This window comes from Eumetopias jubatus, unplaced genomic scaffold (genome assembly GCF_037043125.1).
Source record: "Eumetopias jubatus isolate StellerSeaLion01/CBP00866 unplaced genomic scaffold, mEumJub1_p1.0 scaffold_6, whole genome shotgun sequence".
In the NCBI taxonomy this organism is placed as follows: Eukaryota; Metazoa; Chordata; class Mammalia; order Carnivora; family Otariidae; genus Eumetopias; species Eumetopias jubatus.
Genome location: NW_028274812.1, coordinates 118,607,269 through 118,632,038, shown reverse-complemented (window position 1 = coordinate 118,632,038; position 24,770 = coordinate 118,607,269). Strand labels below are relative to the sequence as shown.

Here is a 24,770-nt window from a genome sequence, read left to right as displayed (position 1 = left end):
CTCTGCCCACATAATCCCCATCTTTCTCCTTATCCTGAGTCCTCAGGGTCTGGGGTCTCTGGTGTGGGTCTCCGTTGTGTTTTGGGTGGGGGCATCCCTGTGTGTTTGGAGTTGGGGATGGTATATGGAGGTTGTTGTGTTGGGGGTTCAATAGGGGTTGGAAGAAGGTCCTGGAGTATATCTAGTTGGGGGGAGGATCTAGTGAAAGAGTTGATAGCTGGTGAACGTTTGGGGTTTTCAGGGGGACATGGAATGTGTAAAGGGCATGGAGAATATGCAGGGACATAGGGATCTTTAGGGGCTTGGGGGCCTGGGTCCGCGAAGGTGTGTGCTGAAGCTGTGGACGCTGGAGCCCAGGAGAGGTCGCCGGACCTTTGAGGGGCATTGGAATCCAGGGCTCCTCCTCTGCTGGGTGGAGCCGCCGCCCCTCGTTCCCTCCGCGGTTTTGGTGGGGGGTCCTGCTCGGGAGGGGATGGTGGGAGGCCCGGTTGGTTTTGGGGGTCCCCTCGCCCCCCTCCCCCGTCTCTCTCGCGCTGTCTCCGGGCGACGGGGCTCGTGACAGAGGCGGCCACGGCAGCAGCGGTCGCCTAGCAACGGCGGCGGGGCCCGGGCAACGGCGGCAGCGGCGGGAGCGGCGGCGGAGGGAGCCGTTCCCGCGGCCGTCACCGCGCGGCCGTCCCGGCCGTCCTGGGCCCCGCCGCCGCCCCCAACGCGCCGGGCGGCGCGAGCCGGGCCGCGCCGCCCCCTCTCCCGCCGCACCCCGCCCCTCCCCCGCGCAGGGGCGGGGCCCCTCCCCCACCGGGGACACCCCCGACCCCCCCCAGGGGGCGGTGCGAGGTAAGGGCGGGGCCGGGCGGACGAAGAGCGCGCGTGGGGGCGGGGGCGCGCGTGTGCGTGGGCGCGGAGAGGGGGGTGGGGAAGCCGCGGCGGCGGCGGCGGCGGCAGCTGCTCCCTCCGCATGTTCTCGCTGCATCTTCCGAGTGGGGGGAGTTATGGTAACTGGAGGGGGGCAGCGGAGGTGGGGGATCGGGGACAGGCCTACGGGGGGCCAGGGTCGCGAGCACGCGGGGGAGGCCGGTGAGGGGTGGTCTCGGAGACCCTTGGTGGAGACGGCAGCCTGTGTGTCCGTGTGTGTGTTCGTGTCCATGCTCGTGTCCCCCGTGTGTCGATGCTATGTGTACTCGGGGCCCAGTTACTCATGCACCGTGTGCAAGCCTGTCCTGTCTCATCGTGCCTCTGTCCGGTTCCTGCCTAGGAGGCCGCTGGGCCGGCCACTGGCCATACTGGTACATGTCACCTCTGACCCTGAGCTTGCATGTCCCTGGCTGGGGCTCACCTCCAGTCAGTCTCCTGTGTGTAGGGATGTGTGGCAGGATGAGCAAGATTTTCTCTGTCCCTGGTGGCAGGTGTGTGTCTTTGCATGTGTTCCATCATTGGCCTGGGTATCTGTGTCAATCCCAGCACGGGTGTCCAGGGCGTGTCTGGATGTGGGTGGTGTGCAAGTGGGGGAAGGAAGTGAGAGTGTGTGAGTGGGCTTCTTGGAATCCTGCTATGTGTGAAACACCTTTGGGCTGGGCAGGTGTGAGCCCTTGGTCTGTCTGGGAGTGGGGACAGAAAAGGTGTAAAGGAAAGGAGTGGAGAGAAAGTGGAAAAGTGGGGAGAAAGGAGGTGAAGAGGAATGAGGGAGGTTTGGCTAGGAGAAAAGGAATAGCTGGAGAATGGGAATGTAGGAGATATTTGAGCCAGAATAAGGAGAAAAGAGAATAAGAGAGCTTAAGATGGGGAACTGGTTGGAGATGGAGGGAGACAGGGTCTGGGAGCTGGGGAGGAGGGGTGGGGAGAGCAGAGAGGCCCGTTAGTAAAGCTATCTGAGAGAAGTAAGGGGCAAGATGAGAGAGGGCATCAGTTCATGTAGGCTGTATAGGCTCAGGCTTAGTTGGATGAGGGATAGCCACTCAGGCATGGAGGCTGGCTCATGGTGAGGCCTGTCACCACAGGGACTGTCATGAGAGCTTCCTGTCCCCAGCACAGAGTTTTGCCCCCCATTTCTCTGCTCTCTCCAACTCTGTTCCTCATCCTGCTCTGGCAACCTCCCTCCTTGGCTCCCCTCAAGAGCTGCCAGCTGGGTATGAAAAGGAAGAAGGGCCAAAGGGAAGGTTAGGGATTTGGCGGATTGGAGGGCAGGGGGAGATTCTGTGGGTGATGGCAAGATTAGAGGGGTTGGAGAGGCGGGAGTCCAAGCCTTTGCGGTTTGTGTGTGAGAGTGCAATTGTGTGTGTACATGGGGTGTGTACATGTGTGGGTGTGTGCACAATGCCTGTGTTACGGGTGCGTGTAGGTGGCCGTTATGTGTGTGCATGCGTGTGTACATCGTGCAGGGATGGGACACGGAGACCCACGATTGCAGTGTACGCTGACCAGGTTTGCTGTGTGTGTACACGGGTATATGCCGTGTTTTCTGTACGTGCCACTGCATGCAGCTTTCATAACAGAATGTCCTGTATTTCTGTCACTCTCTTTTCTCTATGTGTTTTTCTTTTTTGTGGTAGTGAAAGTCTCTGTAAGCATTTGTGTATGTGGCCTCCATGTACGTGTGACTTACGTGTGAGTTCATGGATCTTAGTTCCTGGTAACACGTGTAAGGTTATATTACTTCCAAGAGCCAAGTAAACCAGTTAGCAAATTTGTTCTCTTTCTGCCAATTCTTTAGTTCCAAAGCAAAATTTTAGTGGATTTAAAGTTAGTCTTTGTGCCTTTATTAGAGGAGCTTGCAATTGAAAGTAGTGCCTGAGTTTGGTTCTTTGGAACGAGAGTGAGGCAACCATACCTAAGAAATGCAGAGACTAAGAAAAAAATATCCTGACCCCTTAGATGCATTGTTGAATGTGTCCTAGAAGGGTAATTGATGCATTTGCTCCTCGTTTTTTCCTCTTTGGGAGAGCAATCATGGATGCCTGCGTCGGAGTCAGACAAGGACTGAGGGAGAAGAAGGTTGTCCTGAGATGGAGTGGATGTGGTCATACTTCCCATGTGAATGAATGATGTTTGTGCTTTTGAGGTACCAGGGTACCTTGCTGTGGTTGGCATCACAGTATACTCAAGCATCTATCTTGAGGTTAAACCGACTTCCTGTGTGTGTGTGTGTGTGTGTGTGTGTGTGTGTGTTAGGGTTAAACGTCCATTTCTGTAATGTGCTGCCCACATGATTGCCCAAGGGACTGGGGCCACACGTCTACACCAGCAGCTCTCATGTGGGTGTCTGGGTCGAAATGTGTACTCCCCTGTTGCAGTGTTCACATATGTTTAAGCATGTATCCCATGGAGTATGTGGGCCTCAAGGTCTCAGAATGTGGATCTGTGGCACCCCCGTGCTCACAGTTGTCTGTATGTCTCATAAGCACCTAGATCCCTATTTTTTGTATTGTGGTTATATACACGTACCCCCACAGTTCAGTGTATGTTTCTGTGCTCTACACATTGTTTCCAAGGGTCTGGCAAGGGTCCCTCTGTCATGGGGTCCACATTTTTGTGGGCAGACCTTCTAACACCTGGGTTTTAGAGGCAAAGGGAAGCTGGAGACTGATTCTAGGGCACGTTGCTGGTGATTTGCAATTCTGGAAGCAGACAGTGAAAATGTAGCTGTGGTCCTCCCTTGTTCTGGAACCTAGAGAGTTAACAGGCAGCTCTTCCGGTCCCCCCCCCCACAGCCTGTAGCTTCTTGTTGCCGTGGAGATGGTAGCCCCGCCCCTGATGCAGCACCTGCCCCCCCATTGGCTGCAGTGGTGACTGTGGGGCTGAGGGGGGAGCCCAGGCCTGGGCAGCCATTCTGGAGCTGGAGCCGGAGCTTGGCATCCCCCCACTTTCATTCTCCTCTAGCCCCTTGGCCCCTCTAAATTCCCCGGCAGCAGAGCCTCAGCTTCCCTCCTCGAGCTGCCACCCCTCTGGACTCTTGGCAGTCTGAGCTTCATCCGCATTCTCTTCCCCTCCTCCTCCTCTCCCTGCCCTCACTTGGGAGTCCCCTGAACCTCCACTGCTCATCCTCCCCACTCCCTGCCCACTCCCCCACTCCCCTGCATTCTTTTATTTTCCTCTCCCTCCTCCTTCCTTTCTGAGTCCCTGCCACTGCAGTGCACGTGGAACCGGCCCCTTTTCCCCTCCCCCCCCATCTGCCCCTTCCTTGGATTTTCTGTCCCCAGGCTTCTTCTCCTGCCACTCCTCACAGGTCCCTTCTAAGACTTCCCCCTCCAGACCAGGGAGGGGGTCATGGGAGGCAGCCCTGGCTCTTCAGACGGTCAGGGGTTCCAGGAGAGGGGAGCAGGTGGAAGATGTGCCCAGCTGAGGGGAGAGGAAAGCCTGCCTATGGGCAATGACCTTTAACCCAACTTTCCCCCCCAGCTAGCCCCTTCCTGGGGGGGTGGGCACCAAGGACCTAGCTTCCGTGGATCTTTGGTGTCCTTTAATCACCAGGGTTTTACTGACCCTCTCAGCCATGCCCTTCTGCTGACTGCCAGTCCCAGTCATGGGCCTAAGGCCTCCCACCCCGTCCCCCTCGGGGGGCTCCGGCTCGGGTTCTTTACCCCCTCCTTCCCGCCGCCAGCCTCTCAGCCGCCGCTGCTCTTCCTGCTGCTTTCCGGGGGGTAGGTGAGGCTGGAGCTGAGGGGCAGAGGGAGGTGGGCGAATGGGCTGGGGTCAGAAGTGGACACCTGGGCTAACAGCGACCCCTCCCAACCTCCCTTCTGGCTCTTTTCCCCTCTCCAGAATACCACTTGGGTCGCTCGAGGAGGAAGAGCGTCCCAGGGGGGAAGCAGTACAGCATGGAGGCCGCCCCCGCTGCGCCCTTCCGGCCCTCGGTGAGTGAAGGGTTAGGCCAGATGTGGCTCAGCTGGGCCCCCTCCCCTCCAGCCCCAGCTGGAGCCCCAGCATTCTGAGAAAGGGGGCAGGAGGGAGAGAGAGAGAGAGAGAGAGAGAGAGAGAGAGAAAGAGAGCGCGCACTTGCCTCTCCCCACCTCTTTGGTTTCCCCCTCCTTGGCTCTGTCCCCCTGCTTCTCAGACCAGCCCTCCCACCTTCTCTGAGCTGGGGTGTGTGTGTGTGTGTGTGTGTGTGTGTGTGTGTGTGTGTGCGCCCGCTAGCACCCTTTGGGAGCAAAGGAAGACAAATTGGTAGCAGGACTCCAATCTCCATTTCCTCACCTCTAGAGACTTCCCTTTTCCCCCATCCCACTTTCATCCAGGGACTCTTTACCAGCTGAGGGCTGAGTAGGTAGAACTTACCCTGCCCCAACCCACCCATATCCCCATCTCCCCCAACCCCAGCAAGGCTTCCTGAGCCGGAGGTTAAAAAGCTCCATCAAACGCACGAAGTCACAACCCAAACTTGACCGGACCAGCAGCTTTCGCCAGATCCTGCCTCGCTTCCGAAGTGCTGACCATGACAGGTACAGGGGCTGGGGTGGGTGGGGTGAGTTGGATGCAATATACGGCAATATAGGGGGTTCTTGGGTGAGATTAGAGGGAAGGGGGTTATCTGGGTGCAGAGAGTGAAGGCCCTGGATTGGCTGAGGGATGTTTTGGGCCAGGGGACAGAATGGAGAAGAGGCAGCAGCAGGAGAGGGGCAGGGTGCAGGGAGAGGACAAGCAGAGAGGCAGGAAGGGAAATGAAGGTGAGGCCAAGGAGGGACTCTTCTGGCCAACAGAAGGATGGGCTCCAGCCCAGGACTGAAGGAAATGTACAGGACAGAGAAGGAGTAGAGGAGCCTGGAGGGAACATTGAAGGAATCCAGGGCAGGGGACAGTGGGCTGGTAGGAGCGGGAGCAGTGTGACCTAGGGAGAAGGGGTGAGAGGGGATGGCAGCAGGTTGGAGTGGGGCTGGGGCTGGCAGATCCCACTGGAGGAGGGAAGGGGAGGCTGGGACAGGTATACAGGTTGGCAGAACAGGGAGGGGAAGCTCTAGGGTTAATCATGGACTGAAGTATGAGGAAGAAGCCCTCCGAGAATTTCGGAGGGTACTGTCTCTGAGGCTGGCGTTGCAGGAGATCCGATATTTGCTTCTCTTGTCTGCTTCTTGGGGTCCCTCTTTGGGTTTCCCCTCACGTAGTCACTCCCCGGGGAGAACCCTGTCCTTCCTTTTCCCCCATGTCTGGCCGCCCCCAGGATTGGGCAGGTAGGGAGGTTGGGATAGGTGAGTCACACCTTCCCCTGCCCCCTCCCATGTCACCAGAGCTGGATTTGGGCCTGGCGGGGGGTGGGGGGTGAGGGCATGGTATTCCTGGCCGCGGGGGCGGGGGGGGGGGCCGGGGGAGCGTCGTGCTGACGGCAAAGGAGCCCAAGATGACGGGGCTGCTATAAATAGCTTCATGGAGGCTCCCACACCCGAGCTCCCCCTCCCGCTTTCCTACTGCTCTCCATTCTTCCTCCCCTAGCCACCTCCCGGCCGCTCACTGTCCCATCGCTCTGTGTTGTGTGGCCCGTCATCCGTTCCCTCAGCCCCCTTTACCTTCTGCTGTCTGGTGCAGTCCCTGCTTGTCCCCCCATCTCTGTTCCCACGCCCATCTTTCCCGCTGCTCCTCCTCATCTTCTCCCAGCCTCTGTCTTTATGCACTGGCTTTGCCCCCACCTGCTCCCTCCTGCCCTACCTCCCCCTCTTCCCCAGGCCCCATTTTCCAGCTCTTCCTTCTCGCTTGGCTGCCCACAGCTTTCGCTATTTCTTGTGTGATTTACCCTCTTTCTTTCTCCTGATTTTGAGAAAACTTGTTCTCTTCTTGGATTCGTTCATTCTTTGAATCATTAAATGTTTCTTAGGTACTAGCTGTGTGCCAGGCCCAGACCAACATCCTTGTACTTCTGGTTCTTTACTTCCACTTTCCCCCCTTATGTTGAGGCTCTGGTTTCAGCTAGAAGTCCCACCTAGAAGTGCCCCAGGCCCACCTCTTCTCTTTTTTTTTCCCTACCATGATCTGTTTCTGGGTTGAGATATTTCCAGGTGTCCCCAGTCCTCACAACCCCTTAGGTGTGAATTGGTGGGGTAGGGGCTTCTTAAAGGGTTCTGGCTTCTCTCACTTTGCTCATGTCTTTCCCCAAGGATAGGCCGGCTTTCTTTCTGTCTGTGTCTGTATGGGAAGGGGGTTCAGGAGGCTCTTTCCCCAGGTATCTATCCTAGACCCGGCCCCTGGGTGTGTAAGAAGAGTGAGGCCCTGACCCTGTGGTCTGACCCTTCCCTGCCAGGGCCCGGCTGATGCAGAGCTTCAAGGAGTCACACTCGCATGAGTCCTTGCTGAGCCCTAGCAGTGCGGCCGAGGCCTTGGAGCTCAACTTGGATGAAGATTCCATTATCAAGCCAGTGCATAGCTCCATCCTGGGCCAGGAGTTCTGTTTTGAGGTACTGAGTCTAGTGGGCTGGGGAGGGCAGGAATGATGGAGGGTGAGGGCACGGAGGCCTGGAGAAAGTGGCACAGGTGGGGATGGTAAGGAAACAGAAACCTCTGGGGCTGGGAGAGAGGAGGGTAGGCCAGGGAGGAAGACATGGCGATGGGGTGTCAGGTGCTTAGGAGTCACCTCTCCTCTGGAGCCCCATCTCAACCCCCCACCCCTCTCAGGTAACAACGTCTTCAGGAACAAAATGTTTTGCCTGTCGTTCTGCGGCCGAAAGGGACAAATGGATCGAGAATCTACAACGGGCAGTCAAACCCAACAAGGTATCGGGAGTAAAGGAGACACAGACAGCATGGGCAAGGCAAAGGTCAAGCCACAGGGGAAGCTGGGGGCCTAGGGGGCAAGGTGAGCTAAAGGGAAGGGAGGCTTGGGGAGGAGGGGACCTGGATGAGCAGGAGGTGACCCCCACTTTTCTCGGAGTCCCCATTTCTTTTACCATTCTCTCTGCCTCATGGTCTGTTACCATAGAAGTCATAGATTTGGCGCATTGATCCGCCTTCCCTGTAGGCAAGCAGTGCCCCACCAACACCCTGACAGCTGGACACCTAGCCCCTGCTTGCCATGGGAATGGGGTTTATATGGCAATTAGATGATCTCTAAAGTCCTTCTGGCTCAGAAATTCTACAAGTCTGTGTTCTTCCCAAGGCTTCTCTTTCCTAGGAGAAATGCTCCCAGTTCCGTCAGCTCTTCTCGAATCCCAGGTTCCAGTGAGCTCAGAGTCCTGGCAACCCTCCTCTGGGGGAACCCCTTGTTTTTCATTGTCCGGAACTAGGCCCAAGAGGCTGGATGCAGTCTGACCCATGCAGAGTCCAAACACTGTGTTCTCTTTACGCAGCAGCATCCCCTGAGCTTGGCTAGGACCTTGTGGGCCGCTGCATCCCCCAGGCCCTTTTGCACTAACTCTGCATATAGCCTCACCCATCCCATATTTGTGCAGCTTGCCTTTTCTGTTTTTGCTGTCAATCTCTGATTGTCTTTGGAGGACTCCCCAGTTCTCCTCCTTCAAATTCCATCTTATTATTTTTGGTTTATTCTTTGAGCTTTTGAAATTTTTCCTGATGCTGATTCTATACATGAGCCACCATCTGTATTAGTTGTCTACGGCTGCTATAACAAATTACTACAAATTAGGTCACTTAAAGTGAAAGAACTTTATTCTTCCACAGTTTAGGAGACCAAAAGTCCAAAATGAAGGTGCTGGCAGAACCTTGCTCCCTCTGAAGCTCTAGGAAGAATCCTTCCCTGCCTCTTTTTGTTTTTTTCGTTTTTTCTTCCTTGCCTCTTGATAGCTCCTTGACTTATAGCTGCATCTGTCCAATTTCTGCCTCTGTGTGCCTCCGGTTTCTAAATCTCCCTCTGCATAGAGAAATGAGGCATTGGATTTTCTAATCCAGGATGAATATATCTTAATATGAGTAGATCAGCAAAGACCCTTTTCTCAATGAAGGCTACATTCATAGTTTCCGAGTGGACATGAATTTTGGAGGTGGGGGGACACTATTCAACCCGGTACACATCTTCTCGGCCTTATGATTGCTGTCTTAGAGACCCTGTCTCGTTTTCTCACTGCCTCTCCCCTTTTGGTGTCTCTGTCTCTCTCTCCCTTCCCCTTTATCCACTGTGCCCACCCCACCACCCCAGGACAACAGCCGCCGGGTGGACAACGTGTTGAAGCTGTGGATCATAGAGGCTCGGGAGCTGCCCCCCAAGAAGCGGTACTACTGTGAGCTCTGCCTGGACGACATGCTGTATGCACGCACCACCTCCAAGCCCCGCTCGGCCTCAGGGGACACCGTCTTCTGGGGCGAGCACTTCGAGTTTAACAACCTGCCGGCTGTCCGCGCCCTGCGGCTACATCTGTACCGTGACTCAGACAAAAAGCGCAAGAAGGACAAGGCGGGCTATGTCGGCCTGGTGACTGTGCCTGTGGCCACCCTTGCTGGGCGCCACTTCACAGAGCAGTGGTACCCTGTCACCCTGCCGACGGGCAGCGGGGGCTCCGGGGGCATGGGGGGCTCAGGAGGGGGCGGGGGCTCGGGGAGTGGCTCAGGGGGCAAGGGCAAAGGAGGCTGCCCAGCTGTGCGGCTGAAGGCGCGTTACCAGACAATGAGTATCCTGCCCATGGAGCTGTATAAGGAGTTTGCAGAGTATGTCACCAACCATTATCGGATGCTGTGTGCAGTACTGGAGCCCGCCCTGAATGTGAAGGGCAAGGAGGAGGTCGCCAGTGCACTGGTTCACATTCTGCAGAGTACGGGCAAGGCCAAGGTGAGCGCTGTGCCCTCAGGAACAGGTGACTGGGAGTGGGTACTTGCTGGGGAGGGGGAGATAGCAAGGGTAGGGCACTCTGTCTTCAGAACGAGCTTGGGTTGTACAGAGGCTGACCCTTGGATTTTCCCGGGCCTCAGGACTTCCTTTCAGACATGGCCATGTCTGAGGTGGACCGGTTCATGGAACGGGAGCACCTCATATTCCGCGAGAACACGCTCGCCACTAAAGCCATAGAAGAGTACATGAGACTGATTGGTCAGAAATACCTCAAGGATGCCATTGGTATGGCCCACCCTCAGGTCTTCTTCCCAAACCTACCAGATGTGCATCCCAACCCTAAACCTGGCTACTCCAGACCCCAAGTCACCCTTCCTCAGCTTGATGCTTCCAAGCCTAGAGTCCCCGGACTCCAGCCTCCAACCATGGGATTCCGAGATTCCCCAACCCAGGCAGCCCCCCTCCTTGCTCTTGGCAAGTGTGACCACCCTCTGTTGTGCCCCCACCCCAGGGGAATTCATCCGTGCTCTGTATGAGTCTGAGGAGAACTGCGAGGTGGACCCCATCAAGTGCACGGCGTCCAGCCTGGCAGAGCACCAGGCCAACCTGCGGATGTGCTGTGAGTTGGCCCTGTGCAAGGTGGTCAACTCCCACTGGTGAGACTGGGAACGCTGGGTGGGGGCCAGGGCTGGGGTCGTGTGTTCATCTGTTCATCCATCTGTCCATCCGCAAAGAGGACTGAGTACTGGTTATGGGCAAAGTGGTGTGCTGGGGGCTGTAAAGCAGAGAAGAATGAGGCCTGGCTCTGCCCTGAGAGGGCCTCACCCAGAATGAATAGGGACAGAGTAGATAACACGGAAAGCCACAGGACAGCTGTAGTGTGTGTGAAGTGCCAAGTGAGGGTTCCCCCAGGAAACATGAGGTCAGAGAAGGCAGAGCTTTGATTGGGATAAGCAGGGAAGGCTTCATGGAGGAGGTGTCCCCTGGGGCTGGGCTTTGAAGACTGGGTTGGGTTCTGATACGTGGATATGGTGGGCAAAGGAGACGTTGCAGGAGAAGGCTGTGGGATGGGCACATGTGTGAAGGTGAGCGGCCCGGGAGCTTTCCGGGGCCAGCAGTTAGCTCAGGTTTAATGGAACCCGTGGCTCATAATGGAGAGTGGAAGAAGAGGTCCGGACAGGGGGTTTGGAGTTAGAATCTGGAAGTCCTCAGCTGCCAGGCTAAGGAGATTGAGTTCGCCGGTAGGTCATGGGATGCCATTAGTGGTGCTGGTGCCAAGAGGTATCATGATTGAGATTAATCCTTAAGTGGTGTGGAGTGTGGGGAGTGACTGGAGTAGGGAGAGCAAAGTGCAGGCTAGTTGGAGGTGATTGCTGTTGGATGACATGTGGATCAGGACGGTGGCAGGGAGGGGAACGGGGGCCCACTGTGAAGGCCCCTCTGAGGAAGGGATCAGCTGGAGTTGTCAACTGACTGGGAAGAAGGGAGCTTGTCTGTGGGGAGTCAAGGATGATTCAAGAGGCCATGAGGCTGGTGTTTGAGACCTGTGGCCTCATTGACAGAACCAGGGAAGTCAGGAGGAGGAGCTCGTTGGAGGTGTGGGGGCGATGGTGAGCTCTGTTTTACACTACACGAGTCAGAGTTTAAGGTGTCAATGGGACACTGAAGTGGAACGGGGAGGTGGGGGAGTGAGCGCTGAGCCATTGCAGGGAGTGGGGATCACGCAGGGGCACCTCCATCCCCATTTCCCTGGAATCCAGAAGAGTTGGGGGGTCCGAGCTCCCTGTACCTCAAGTGACCCTCCATCTCTCTCCCATCTCTGTCTCTCCCTGGTGTCTGTTTTTCTTCTACTCCTCTCCTTGTCTCTCTCATACACCCTCCATTCCTCTCCCGCATGTCTCTCTCCCCTCACCCTCTCTCCCCCTCCATTTCTCTCTCCCTGATCTGTCTGTTCCCTCGGCCATAGGCCTCTTCTTCCAGCAGCCTCCTGTCTTCTTGCTGCAGTCCCTCCCTCCCTGTCTCTCCCCGACTCTGTTTCCACACCCTCACCTCCTACCACCCCCCTCAGCATGTTCCCTGGAAGCTGAGGGTCTCTGGGGCTCAGTCCCGGTCTCTCTCTTTCTTTCTCTCTCTCTCTGTCTCCCCACCCCTTCCCCTCAGCGTGTTCCCGAGGGAGCTGAAGGAGGTGTTTGCATCTTGGCGACTGCGCTGCGCAGAGCGGGGCCGGGAGGACATCGCTGACAGGCTGATCAGCGCCTCGCTCTTCTTGCGCTTCCTCTGCCCAGCCATTATGTCGCCCAGTCTCTTTGGGCTCATGCAGGAGTACCCAGATGAGCAGACCTCACGAACCCTAACCCTCATCGCCAAGGTCATCCAAAACCTGGCCAACTTTTCCAAGTGAGGGAAGCCTCAGGCAGGGGTAGAGTCGGGCTGGGGGTGGGCAGGAAGGGTCTCCTGAATCCCCCAGAGACCCTGAGACGGGTGGGAGTGAGGCCTTCTTGTGTGTAACCTCTACCTTCTGGATGCCTTGGCCAGGTTTACCTCAAAGGAGGACTTTCTGGGATTCATGAATGAGTTTCTGGAGCTGGAGTGGGGTTCCATGCAGCAGTTCCTGTATGAGATCTCCAACCTGGACACGCTGACCAACAGTAGTAGCTTTGAGGGTTACATCGACTTGGGCCGAGAGCTCTCCACACTCCATGCCCTGCTCTGGGAGGTGCTGCCCCAGCTCAGTAAGGTCAGCAGATGCCCCTCTGCCCCCTCCCCAGATGTCTCCAGAGGCTCTCTCAGACCACCCCCTGCACAGATTTTTCTCCCCTCCCTGTCCCCAGATGTGTCTCTACCACTCCCCCAGTTCAGACATCCTTCCCCCCACCCCGCACCCTCTGGGGCCCTCTTAGAGCTGGGTGCTTAGCCCCCAGGTAACAGCCTCATCCTTCCAGGAAGCCCTCCTGAAGCTGGGCCCACTGCCCCGGCTCCTCAATGACATCAGCACAGCTCTGAGGAACCCCAACATCCAAAGGCAGCCAAGCCGTCAGAGTGAGCGGCCCCGGCCTCAGCCTGTGGTGCTGCGGGGCCCATCGGCCGAGATGCAGGGCTACATGATGCGGGACCTCAACAGGTGAGTACCTGGGACCCCCACACCTGTGCCCCAGGAGCCCCTACTTTTCTGTTCTGGATACGCTTCACTGGGCCCCAGTGCATCTCTCTAGGGCTTGAAAAAAGGAAAAAGAGTCAGGCTCTCAGAGAAAATGGTAAGGAGACAGGTTAGGCGGAGAGCCCTTTAAGGCCAGAGGGAGCAGGAATCTCCCAGCCCTGGGAAGAGTGCGGGGGCTCCTCTGGCTCCAGCTTGTTGTAAGCCTGGGGCTTCCTGCTGCTAGCTCTGATTTGCCTAGTCCCCCTGCCTGCCCATGCCTGTCCCAGAGCCGAGGTGCCGCCAGACATGTTGGATCAGCCGTGTAGTATCCAAACATTGAACCGTCTGTACGGGTTGGTAAATAAGCACAATTCCAGCCCCCCACCAGAACTGAGCAGACCTCAGTCACGATTCAGCACTGGAGAAGTAACATGGGGACCCTGGCAGGGCCTCCTGAGCCCCAACATCCATTCCAATGTGGCGGCCTCAGCTGCTGCTTGTTCTGCTGACCGCCCTGCTTGTCCCTCCGCCCCGGTCTCCCTCCATGATGCCATACCCATTCCACCATTCCCGCCTCTCGTTCCATGCGTCCACGCCTTCTGCCCACCTCTCTCCTTCTGTCTGTCTGTGCTCGCCCCTCTTCCCATCTCTCTCCAGCTCCATCGACCTACAGTCCTTCATGGCTCGAGGCCTCAACAGGTGAGGGGCTCTCCCCTCCCCCGCCCCCCTCTCCTCTCCTCTCTGCTCCCCCCACCCCACTCCAGTGGCCTTCACCTTCCTCCTCGCCTCTTCTCCTCCATGCACCCTCATCTCCTCCATATCTGCCCGGACCTGCCCCTCATCCCTCCTCTTGGTGCCCCCATTTCCCCTCCTGTAGGCCTCACTCCCTTCCTGGAGGGGCCTTTTCCTTTCCTTTTTCCCATGTACCCCCTCCCATGCTCCCTGCCGGCCCTCTCCAGAGCTGCCACCGCTGGCTCCCGCCCTTCCCTGCGGGTCCCACTTCTCACCCCAAGGCCTGTGCCAGACCACAGCAGGCTCAGTTGCCAGTGGCCGTGGCCTCACCTCCTGCTCGTATGCCCCTTTCCCTTCCTGCAGCTCTATGGACATGGCTCGCCTCCCCTCCCCAACCAAGGAAAAGCCACCCCCGCCACCCCCTGGTGGGGGTAAAGACCTGTTCTATGTAAGCCGTCCACCCCTGGCCCGTTCCTCGCCAGCATACTGCACAAGCAGCTCGGACATCACAGAGCCAGAGCAGAAGATGCTGAGTGTCAACAAGAGCGTCTCCATGCTGGATTTGCAGGGCGACGGGCCCGGCGGCCGCCTCAACAGTAGCAGTGTGTCCAACCTGGCGGCCGTTGGGGACCTGCTGCACTCAAGCCAGGCTTCCCTGACTGCAGCCTTGGGGCTGCGGCCTGCGCCCGCTGGACGCCTCTCCCAGGGGAGTGGCTCGTCCATTACAGCGGCTGGCATGCGCCTCAGCCAGATGGGTGTCACCACGGATGGTGTCCCTGCCCAGCAACTGCGCATCCCCCTCTCCTTCCAGAACCCTCTCTTCCACATGGCTGCTGATGGGCCAGGCCCCCCAGGGGGCCACGGAGGGGGTGGTGGTCACGGCCCACCTTCCTCCCATCACCACCATCACCACCATCACCACCACCGAGGTGGAGAGCCTCCCGGGGACACCTTTGCCCCATTCCATGGCTATAGCAAGAGCGAGGACCTCTCCTCAGGGGTCCCCAAGCCCCCTGCCGCTTCCATCCTTCACAGCCACAGCTACAGTGATGAGTTTGGACCCTCTGGCACTGACTTCACCCGTCGGCAGCTCTCACTCCAGGACAACCTGCAGCACATGCTGTCCCCTCCCCAGATCACCATTGGTCCCCAGAGGCCTGCCCCCTCAGGGCCTGGAGGTGGGAGCGGCGGTGGGGGCAGTGGTGGGGGTGGCGGGGGCCAGCCGCCTCCATTGCAGAGGGGCAAGTCTCAGCAGTTGACGGTCAGCGCTGCCCAGAAACCCCGGCCATCCAGTGGGAATCTGTTGCAGTCACCGGAGCCAAGCTATGGCCCTGCCCGTCCGCGGCAACAGAGCCTCAGCAAAGAGGGCAGCATTGGGGGCAGCGGGGGCAGCGGTGGCGGAGGGGGTGGGGGGCTCAAGCCCTCCATCACCAAGCAGGTACGTGAGGGTGGGAGGAAGGCCAAATGGGTGAGGAACAGGGAGGGAAGGAAGAAGTGGGTTGGGGAGGTGGGGGCAGCATAGTCGGGGGTCTGAAGTTACAGTGTTCTCACCTCCTTTCATTCATTAAACAAATTGTATAGAGTCCCTGCTACGGGCCATGTCCTGTTGTAGGCACTGTGGGGTTGACAGTGAACGCCACACAAACCCTGCCCTGGTGGAGCTCGCCTCTCCAGAGGGGAGACATGACGAATAAACAGCATTCACAAGGGCATCAACACTAGAGCAGGGGAACAAGACTGGGATGGTCATCTCCTTTGGCAGCACTCTCTCCTCCTAAATGCATCCTGCCTTTTCCCACCTTTCCTCTCTCTTCACCTCCACCCTGCCCCATCCCAGCATTCTCAGGCGCCATCCACGCTGAACCCCACCATGCCAGCCTCCGAGCGGACGGTGGCCTGGGTCTCCAACATGCCTCACCTGTCAGCTGACATCGAGAGTGCCCACATCGAGCGAGAAGAGTACAAGCTCAAGGAGTACTCTAAGTCGATGGATGAGAGCCGACTGGACAGGGTACGCCGGGCCCCTGACCTTCCTGTTACCCACAGGGGAAGCCTCTAGACGCTTTTCAGGGAAGCACTGGGGGTCAGGTAGTTACAGTAGAAAGAAGAAGAGACAAAGACCTGATCCCCTTTCTTGAGAAGGCTTCAATTTTCTAGGGGAGGCTGGGCACACAGTCTGTTGGAAAGCCAACTTCCAACTTTATTTTGTGGCTTCTATGCATCATAGACAGTTTGTGGAGAAATATTCTATGTTAAAGCTTATTTCCGTGTTCCTCCCCAGGGAGAACATAAGCCCTGGCTCCTATGACTACTCAGGAAAGGGAGGGCTGCCCTACCAGCAGTGTGAGCTGCTACATTGGGTGGTGGGCAGAGGGGTTGCAGTTGTACTACAAATTATGTCTAGCTTACCCAGTCATCGTCCCACCGGCATAGGTGACAGAGGGTCGGTGTTGGAAAAGTGGTGTGTATTGGCCCGTGTGTGGAAAGACCAGACTCTCAGCTGGTGGTGACCCAGAGCAAAAGACAGCAAGAGCTCAGGGGCACACACAGATAACTTAGCAGAAAGCTCCTTGGGGAAGCTGTCGCTCCAAGGACTCTGAAGAAGAGGGTGGCTGTAGGATTAGCTTAATGTAAAGACTGTAGGACCCCAACTTGGGGGGAGCAGAGACAGGTTTCTTGGGAGCTGTGGTCTTTGGGCATAGAAAAATGTTGGGACTGACCTAGGTGGACTTGGTTTAGCAAGTTCCCTGAGAGAATTAGGCCCTAATGCCCCAAGATAGCCAGCTTAGGTAATAAATAACATCTCTCTTTTGTGTCTAGAATGGGGTTGATTATGTATGTATTCTCTTTGGAGAATGAGCAAATACTCTCTCAAATCATTTTTTCTGTTCTATGGCTCAGATGAGCTATTTTTGTTGAGGAAAGCTCTAGACTAGGACCGTCCAGTAGAATTTTCTGCAGTAATGAGAAATGTTCTATGATCTACATTGTCCGGTATGATAACCACTGGCCACATGTGGCTGATGCAATTGAGGAATTAAATGTTTAGTTTTATTTACATTTTAAATAGCCACACATAGCTAGTGGCTACTGTATTGGATAGCACACAGCTCTAGACTCTAGAGCCAATAGGCAGGTAAAATGACTCTCTTGTGCCCTTCTAGCCCCAGAATTCCGGGATCATTATCAACAGAGAGGCAGTCTGACATTCTTAGCCTGGACTAGTTTGAAGCCCAGACCCGTGATCCCACGGAGCCTCTCCTTATCCAATGTCTTTTCTTGCTGGGTCTTCCCCAGGTGATCTGGTTGGATTGAGGAATCACCTTAATCTTTCATTTCTGGGTACAGTCACTCAAGGTGTGTCCTTGAGTCTGTCTAGGTTCTTATGTGGGTCCTCATGTGTCCAGATTTACATGTGAGGGCAGGTATATACTTCTCAGGGTATGGGAGCATATGACCTTGGTCCATTTTAAAGGAGCCTTAGTTAGCTCCAGAGAACGTCAAATGCCACCGTGTCTGGTATGATCAGCAGGCAGGGAAAGGGCTGCAGAAGGCAGTTGGGATGTCCCTCACCATGCAGTGGCTGCATGGTAGTCAAGGACAGAGACTGGGTGGTGCGGTTGGGGTGAGGCACCCCTCACAGTGCGGGGTCGTGTGCCCGGCGGGCAGGTGAAGGAGTATGAGGAGGAGATCCACTCACTGAAGGAGCGGCTGCACATGTCCAACCGGAAGCTAGAAGAGTATGAGCGGAGGCTGCTGTCCCAGGAAGAGCAGACCAGCAAAATCTTGATGCAGTATCAGGCCCGACTGGAGCAGAGTGAGAAGAGGCTAAGGCAGCAACAGGTGGAGAAGGATTCGCAGATCAAAAGCATCATTGGCAGGTGAGGGGCGGCCTGGGGAGGGGCAGCAAGGGAGAGCCTGAGGCTGAAGAGAGCCAGTGAGCTTCCCCTCCAGCCTCCAGCCCCAAACTCAGGACACCATGAGGAAAGCCCATGACCCTGCTCCCAGAGATTGCCACTCACTCACCAATCACCAAATGGGGAGAAACTTCTTGCTTAGTGCATAAATGTTCTCTCCTGATAGAGTAACTTCTGAAGCCCTTGGAAAATGTGCCTGTTACTGTCCATCACTATGTGTCTGGCCCCAGCCTAGGCTGGGACTCCCCACTGGTTATTCTCAATCCAGCCTGTGATGTTCTCCCCAAACCCAAGCAGAGATTCCCTAGCCAGAGTAGCCCCTGGCCATCCCTATCCTCGGTAAACCCTCTCCAGCCCTCAAAAGATGTTCTGTTAGAAAGTGAATGACCCTTCTTTTAGCGTGTGAACATTTTCACCTGCTCTGCCAAGCCTTGGCCTCCAAAGAAGGTGTCTCAGCAAGGGGGTCAGCTGTCCTGAGAAGTGGATGGGACCCCAGGCCCCACTCTAACCAGAGCCAGTCCCGTTTTGGTCCACTCTGAATGTAGCTTTGAGTAAGATTAATTAGAAGAAAAAGGCTTGACTTGAAACTTATTTTGAAACCCTGCTCTAATGGATATCCTTGCTGAGAAATTCACCTTGAGAATTTTCATCAAAGGCAGGGACGTGGTGGGAATGACGACTGTAGAGACCCCTCTTGGGCTAGGGGGCATCCCACTGGAGGCACTGGAGGTATCCTAGGTTCAGTCAGGTAGAATGGGACGTGGAAGCCAGGCCTTAAGCCACAGAGGGGCTGTGGGAGGGCACAGTCCTGAATGGGAAGATGTAGGGCTTAGGGGGTGTCTGGGCGGTAGAGGTCTTTGAGGCCCAGAAAGTGGTCCTTAGCAGGGAAATGTGAGGGTCCCTGAGAGGAAGGTTAACACAGGGAGTCTTTTGGGTCGTAACAATGGAAGGATTCTGAGGGCAGAGGAGAAGGATGCCTGAGGCTTTTCCAGAGAGCTACAGGGGTTCCCCAGGGTCAGGAGTTCCACTGGCAGGCTCCAAGCCCGTGCCCGCCACTAACCCCACTGAAGCCCGTCCCTTCAGGCTGATGCTGGTGGAGGAGGAGCTGCGCCGGGACCACCCCGCCATGCCTGAGCCGCTGCCCGAACCCAAGAAGAGGCTGCTCGACGCTCAGGTGGAAATTACAATGTCATTTATCTTCTCCGTGTCCCATCCCCATCCATCCCACTGTCCTTCGTGCACTCACTGCACCAGCCACCCAGCCCCATCTCCATCTGTCTCCCACTGTCCTCCGTTTGTCCACTGGCTGCTCCTGGCAGCCCCCCCAGTGACCCCATCTTCATCCCATCGTCTGTGCCTTTGTCACTCCTGGCAGTGTCAGCCCCACCCCTGTGCCTTCCTGCCCCGTCTTTCCCACTCCTGTCTGGGTCTTGGAACATCCACCAGAACCTCAGTCTCTCTGCCCCCGGACCCCACCCAGTTCCCAGCACCCCTGCCCCATCTTGTGCCTGCTCCTGTTCACATCAGGGAGTTCAGCTTCCTCTGAGCTCTCCTTGAGCCAGAAGGGCTAGAGGCTGTAGTTTGCTGGAATAGAGTATGAGTTCCGCTTCTCAGGCTCTGGATGGCCCCCATCACCTCTATTCTCTTGGCTTCCCAATTTTCCTGTTTCCTGGGCAGCTTCTGAATAGCTTCCTCTTCTGACTCTTTAGCTCTTGAAGGCCCCTCCCACCCCATAAACTCTCCTTCCCTCAGTATTTAAATCCAGTGAAGGCCTCTGGCCTGTGCCTCTGTTCTTCACACCTGTCCAGCTCTCCAGCTCCCTGCTGCCCTCCCTCTCTTCTCAGCCAGCTTTTGAGACCTCCCTCCTGCACCCTTACCCCTTGCTCTCCCCAATTCTGCTCACTTTCCCACCCACGCTCCTCCTTCCTCTGCTCTGACCGCCAGGCTTCCCCACCACTACTGCTAAGGCTCCTGACCCCATGACCCCACTCTCTCCCCCTGCAGCTCCTCATCAGGTAATTCTCCTGGTTCCGCTTTGACTACGGGCGGAGGACACAGGGGGAGGTGACTCCGGACCACTGCAGGTTGGTCGTGAAGCCCACTCCCCTCCGACTCTCTGGAGCCTCTCCCCACCGCCCCCCCCATTGCTTCTCTCCACACCCAAGAACCTCCACAGACCCTACCCTCCTGACACCTCCTGCACAGACCCATTTCCAAGCCGCTGCCCAGAGAGAGCACTTCCTGCTGCTCCCGGAACTGTTCAGTGACACCCTGCCAACACCAAGCATTTTACCCTGGACAGGCCCAGCACATCCCCACATCTCCTTCGATAGAACCCACTGCCCAGCCTCCTCTCAGTCCTCTTCCTCTGCCTCTCCAGTGTATGTCTGTCACCCCCCATTTCACCAGAGCGTCCTTGGGAGTTGGGACGTTGGGGGTGGGCCTTGTTAAGGGGTGGCCATGATGATGGGTTGGGGGACCCTGGCTAGAGGGACTGTGCTGACTGCAGCAGGTAGGTGGGGGTTTCCTCTTCCTTCCCTAACCTTGGTTCTCCACGCCTCCTTCCACCCCTCACCTGTTCCTCTCTTCCTCTTCCCTTACATCTGAAGTAGAAGGCATCTGCAGCTCCTATTGGGCCCCACTGGGTGGGAATTATGGGTAAGCTAACTCAGGAAGACTTTGGGAAGGGGCACTGGAAAGAAGCTGTTCAGGATGTCAGGACATTAGGCAGGGTGAGTGGAACAAGAAGAAACAAAAAAAAGAGCCTTGACAGATGTTAGGATGCAGACTGGCCCATGTGGCGTGGGAGTTGGAAGTGGGGTGAGCTGTCTTCCTAGATAAGATCATGGGCTCAGTAGCCATGTGGATTCCCAGGCAGAGATGCCAGGAACAGCATGTTAAATAATCTCTCTATTCTTCTTGTCAGAGCTCACTCCCCCTCTCCTGCCACCCAGTGGCCTTGCCGGACGCACAGTCCTACCCAAAAACCAGTAAATGGGAACCTGTCAGCCACTGACATCATTTCTGAGGTGCTTTTCTGTGGGACTGATCTGCAGTGGGCAGTGGCTCCTCACACTGTAATTTTAACTCTCTGCTTGCCCAGCCTCTCTGTCAAAGTAGTTAGTGATCTGTAAACAGATGCTAAAAGGCACCAGGGGACCTCACCATTTAAAGGACTCCTGCAGTGAATTCTTTTGTGAAATGAATAATGGTACCCTCATTTATCTACTTTCTAAATTTGGGTCCATGGGGGTGTAGGGGGCATGCCTATGTTCTGTTGCCAGCAGACAAGCAGAGAGGAGGGAATCTGAGGTTCCCTTCCCCTGCTCTCCTGCCATACTCAGGATCCCCTACCATACGTAATTTCCTCTCTCTCACTGACTTGGGGAAAGTGTGCGAGATGCTCAGCAAGCTAAGGGGGAGGCTTTGCTTAAGGCTGGGGTTTTGGTGACCTTCTGAGAGGTGAGCTCTTCGATTTGGAAGGGAGAACTGATCCGGGAGCCTCTACTTGGAATGTTTTTGTATCCCACAGAGATATGGTTACACATAATGGGCCTAAATGCCCAGTGGCCTGAGAAATAATTTGGACACTTTCTAAATCACTTTTAGGTATTGGTCCCTCTGCAATGCAGTCATTCATCGGCTTAAAAAATTAATTTTGTGCCTGTATTTTAAAACACCAAGTGAGCGACCAGAAGTGTAGTACAGGTGGCTTCCTTCTCTCCCAGCAGAGGAACAGAAGCCAGAGTTGAGGGCAGGAGGCAGGAGCTAGCTGGTCCAGGGGTGGGAGTAGGGTCTGGTACCCCTCTCCATCTAACAGGGATCCCAAGGCGAGGGATTGAAAGGAACATGGGGGTGGAAAGGAATGAAGCAGTTCTGCTTCCTGGGGACACAGAGATGGGGGCATGCTGTGCCTCTGCAGACGCTCCTAGTCATTTCTGCCCTTAGCACGAGAGAGGCAGCCCTCCCCCAATGTTTTTACCGTCCCCCATCACTTCCCTGAATCTCTCGCCCCCCACGCCCCAGTACAGTTAAACCTCTCGAATTTGGAAAGTTATATTCGAGAAGATGACCACTCTGAACAAGTGACAAAACTGAACGGCAGTGTCTATTTAATGAAATGCATGTCTTCAAAATACATACAGTAAGTAGGACTCGATGAACAAGGCTTTTCCACTGGAGGCCCTCAGGGAGCACGCGTTAATGAACAGATAGGATTCCAAAGTCTGTTGGCTGGTACCCTCCTACAGACACGTTTCCACTATTAATTTGCTTAGCACACCCTTTCTTCAGAGCTAAAGGAAAATGCAAGCCCAGTTTTTGTTCAAATTATGAAAAAAGTCCAAATCCATGGGGGTTTGGATTAATGAGGTTTTGCTGTACTGCCTCCCCTTGTTCCCTCAACACAAAGTTCCTACCTTGGATTGGGGGTGGGCTGGGAGGGGGTTCCACGAGGAGGAGGGCGGCTGGGTAGGGGAAGGTACAGGGGGTTAGGCGGGGGGTGAGATAGGAACTTGTTTCTTTTGAACTGGTTTCCTGGTATGGCTCCCTGGGTTGAAGGCCTGTTAGGAGTCAGGGGGTGAGATTCTCTTCTCCCTGATCCCAGAAGATGTAACTTCTACTGCAGGTGAGAAAAAAATAGGAGGATGGGGGTGGGGGGTTGTCCTGGGGGCAGGGAGGGGGACATGGTTTATGGAGTGGGCTGGTTATGGTGGGGGGGCCATGGCTAAGGGGGCTAACACCCAGGCCCCCGCGAAGCGTCTCAATAAGTCCGCGCTCTCCTCTTTGGTGTCTTGCAGGAGAGGCAGCTTCCCCCCTTGGGTCCAACAAACCCGCGTGTGACGCTGGCCCCACCTTGGAACGGCCTGGCCCCCCCAGCACCGCCCCCCCCACCCCGGCTGCAGATCACCGAGAACGGCGAGTTCCGAAACACCGCAGACCACTAGCCCACCCAGCCTCACAGACCTTCTCCCTCCCCATGCACCCCACCCTGGAATAGCACCCACCACCAGGACTGGATGTCGCCGAGGGACAGCGGGATTGCCTCCCTGAATGCCTCCTTGGGGGGCACCAATCCCCCACCCCCACTGCACCATTTCCAGGGGGGAAGAGTGCGGACCCTTAGCTGTCCCCTTTTCCTTCCTGTTGGGGTGCTGCCCCCTGTGGCCCCCAGGGACCCTTGCCCCAGGACACCACCTACCCCACACAGACCCCTTCACTCTGGGGTGCTATCCCCATCCTCTGCCTCATCGTTCCCCTGAGCACTGGGGGACAGACCCTCACCCCCACCCTGGGGGTGTGGCACCTCCAAACTTTCAACTTCAGGGTGATTTTTTAGCAGTAACCAGAGCTGACAATCTAACTCCCCTCCACCGCCCCATTTGACCTCCCCTGTCCCCCTTGTTATGGGGAGGGGACCCCAGGTGAGGGGGCCCTGTTACCCCTTGATTTCTCAGGAGCGTCTGGGGGGGCTCAGCACGCACAAACTCCTTCTCCTACTACTCTTAAATTTACTCCCTCCCCACCCAGAACCCAGATGGGGTGGAGGGGCCACCGGGGCAGGGAGGGGGCGGCAAGGGGGGAACGGGAGTCGTCTCCCCTTCCTCCCACACCTGATCTGCTCTTGGCTGGTCCCAGAGCGGGGTGAGGGGGCTTATGCCCCCCCCTCCCCCAGTGTGTTGGGTGGGGTGGAATTGAGGTTAGGGTGAGGGGTTAGGGTCTAGGAGGGTGTGTGTGTTAGGGAGGACAGACCAGTTGATCTGCCCTACCCTGACACACACAGTCCCCTTCGCCCCTCCCCTCTCTCTTCTTGGTCTCTACTCCCAGGGGGAGGGGGGAACTTACTCTAGGAAAAGCCATGTCTCTCTCCCCCAGGGTGGGGGGACCTGTGTTGGAGGAGGGGTGTTGGGGGCCCCCTTCCATGACTCTGTCCCCCCGGGGGAGGTAGGACAGGGCTGGGCTTCCCTCTCATCCTCCCCCCTCCCCAATCTCCCTCCACCTCCCTCCCTCCCGCCAGCTCCACAATTTTTCGGTGTTTCTCTGTACATAGCTCTCTGGCGGGATAGGGGAGGTAGGATGGATGGGGTTTAGGGTGGGTAGGTCATGGGAGGGGAGAAGCCCCTCCTTGGCACCCCCTTTTCCCTGACTGCTGTCCCCTACCCAGCCTTGCCCCCTCATCCCTTCTTGCGTTTGGTATTGAGACTCTTTCCAGACTTCACCCTTCTTTCTTTTGTATGGACAGTTCCTCTTCAGTCTCATCCCCCTACACACATACACCCAGCCGGGGCCAAATTTATACTTATATAAAAGTTGTAAATATGTGAAATTTTATCCCTGTGCCCTTTCCTTGCTTTCCCAACCTCAGACCCTGCCCCTGGACCCCCTTTCCTCCTCTCTTTGGCTGTTGTAATTATCTGGGGTTTGTACTGTACATATCGGGGGTGTGTGTGTGTGGGCTGGGGGCAACCCCTCTGTACAGAGCTTCCTGGCCCCCTCCCCCCCCACGCTTCCCTCCCCCTCCACCACCCTAAGGGTAGGGAGATGCTCTTCCTACCTGTTTTATTTTGTTTTCTCGTTATCCCTCCCTACCCTATCCCACCCTACTCCCGGCCTTCTCTGTCCTCCACCACTATCCCTTTTTCTCCACTCCCAGCCCCATTTCCTTTTTTTCTGGAGTGTGTGGTGAAACAGAAAAATCATGTTTAATAAACGGAGATTGTTCTTTTATCGCTGTGCTGACTTTCCTAAGCTGGGACCTCCAGGCGGACAAGCAGGGTCCTGCTTTTTGACAGGAAGCTGACAGCCTGGGAGAAACTATATCCCTGCCTGAAGCCAGAGTCTCCTCCAGAGTATCATTCTCCCACCCAGAGATGAGATTTATTCTGTTTTTGAGCAGGGGTTGTGCACTGGCCAAGCTTACCCAATCTCGCTCTCCCCTCACCACTGCTCCCCTTAATCCGAATGAGTAAAGAGGCCAGGGAACAGGAACATTATCTGATAAAAAAATTACAAGTGTATATCTGCAGACACACATATACATATATATTTAGTAATTACCCAGAAATAAGGTTTATTTAATTGCTGGTTAAAATGCTCCCGTAGGGAATGGAGGAAAGAACTTGGTTCCTCAGCAAATCTTGAGTTCTAATCTCAGGCCCGTCACTTGCCAGCCTCGATTTCCCTCAGGAAACAGCACAGCAACACCTACCTTGCAGGGCTGGGGTTGGAAACAAGGTGATGTGGACCATGGCTGGCCCACACAACAGGTGCCCACTTAACCTCGCCTTCA

At 56.1% G+C, this 24,770-nt stretch overlaps 1 protein-coding gene across 1 annotated transcript in view; it reads left to right on the top strand.

The window, feature by feature from the left end:
• Window positions 1-24,208, top strand: part of SYNGAP1 (synaptic Ras GTPase activating protein 1) — a 31,571-nt gene extending 7,363 nt beyond the window's left edge. The window contains exons 4-19 of the mRNA XM_028120604.2: window positions 4,759-4,850; window positions 5,314-5,435; window positions 7,223-7,376; window positions 7,594-7,692; window positions 9,071-9,697; window positions 9,838-9,982; window positions 10,209-10,353; window positions 11,858-12,094; window positions 12,233-12,434; window positions 12,640-12,818; window positions 13,491-13,532; window positions 13,929-15,003; window positions 15,403-15,576; window positions 17,235-17,446; window positions 18,566-18,656; window positions 22,282-24,208. Of these exons, the coding sequence (XP_027976405.1) occupies window positions 4,759-4,850; window positions 5,314-5,435; window positions 7,223-7,376; window positions 7,594-7,692; window positions 9,071-9,697; window positions 9,838-9,982; window positions 10,209-10,353; window positions 11,858-12,094; window positions 12,233-12,434; window positions 12,640-12,818; window positions 13,491-13,532; window positions 13,929-15,003; window positions 15,403-15,576; window positions 17,235-17,446; window positions 18,566-18,656; window positions 22,282-22,428 (3,743 nt within the window). The 3' untranslated portion in view covers window positions 22,429-24,208. The remainder of the gene's footprint in view (window positions 1-4,758; window positions 4,851-5,313; window positions 5,436-7,222; window positions 7,377-7,593; window positions 7,693-9,070; window positions 9,698-9,837; window positions 9,983-10,208; window positions 10,354-11,857; window positions 12,095-12,232; window positions 12,435-12,639; window positions 12,819-13,490; window positions 13,533-13,928; window positions 15,004-15,402; window positions 15,577-17,234; window positions 17,447-18,565; window positions 18,657-22,281) is intronic.
• Window positions 24,209-24,770: the final 562 nt, after the last annotated feature.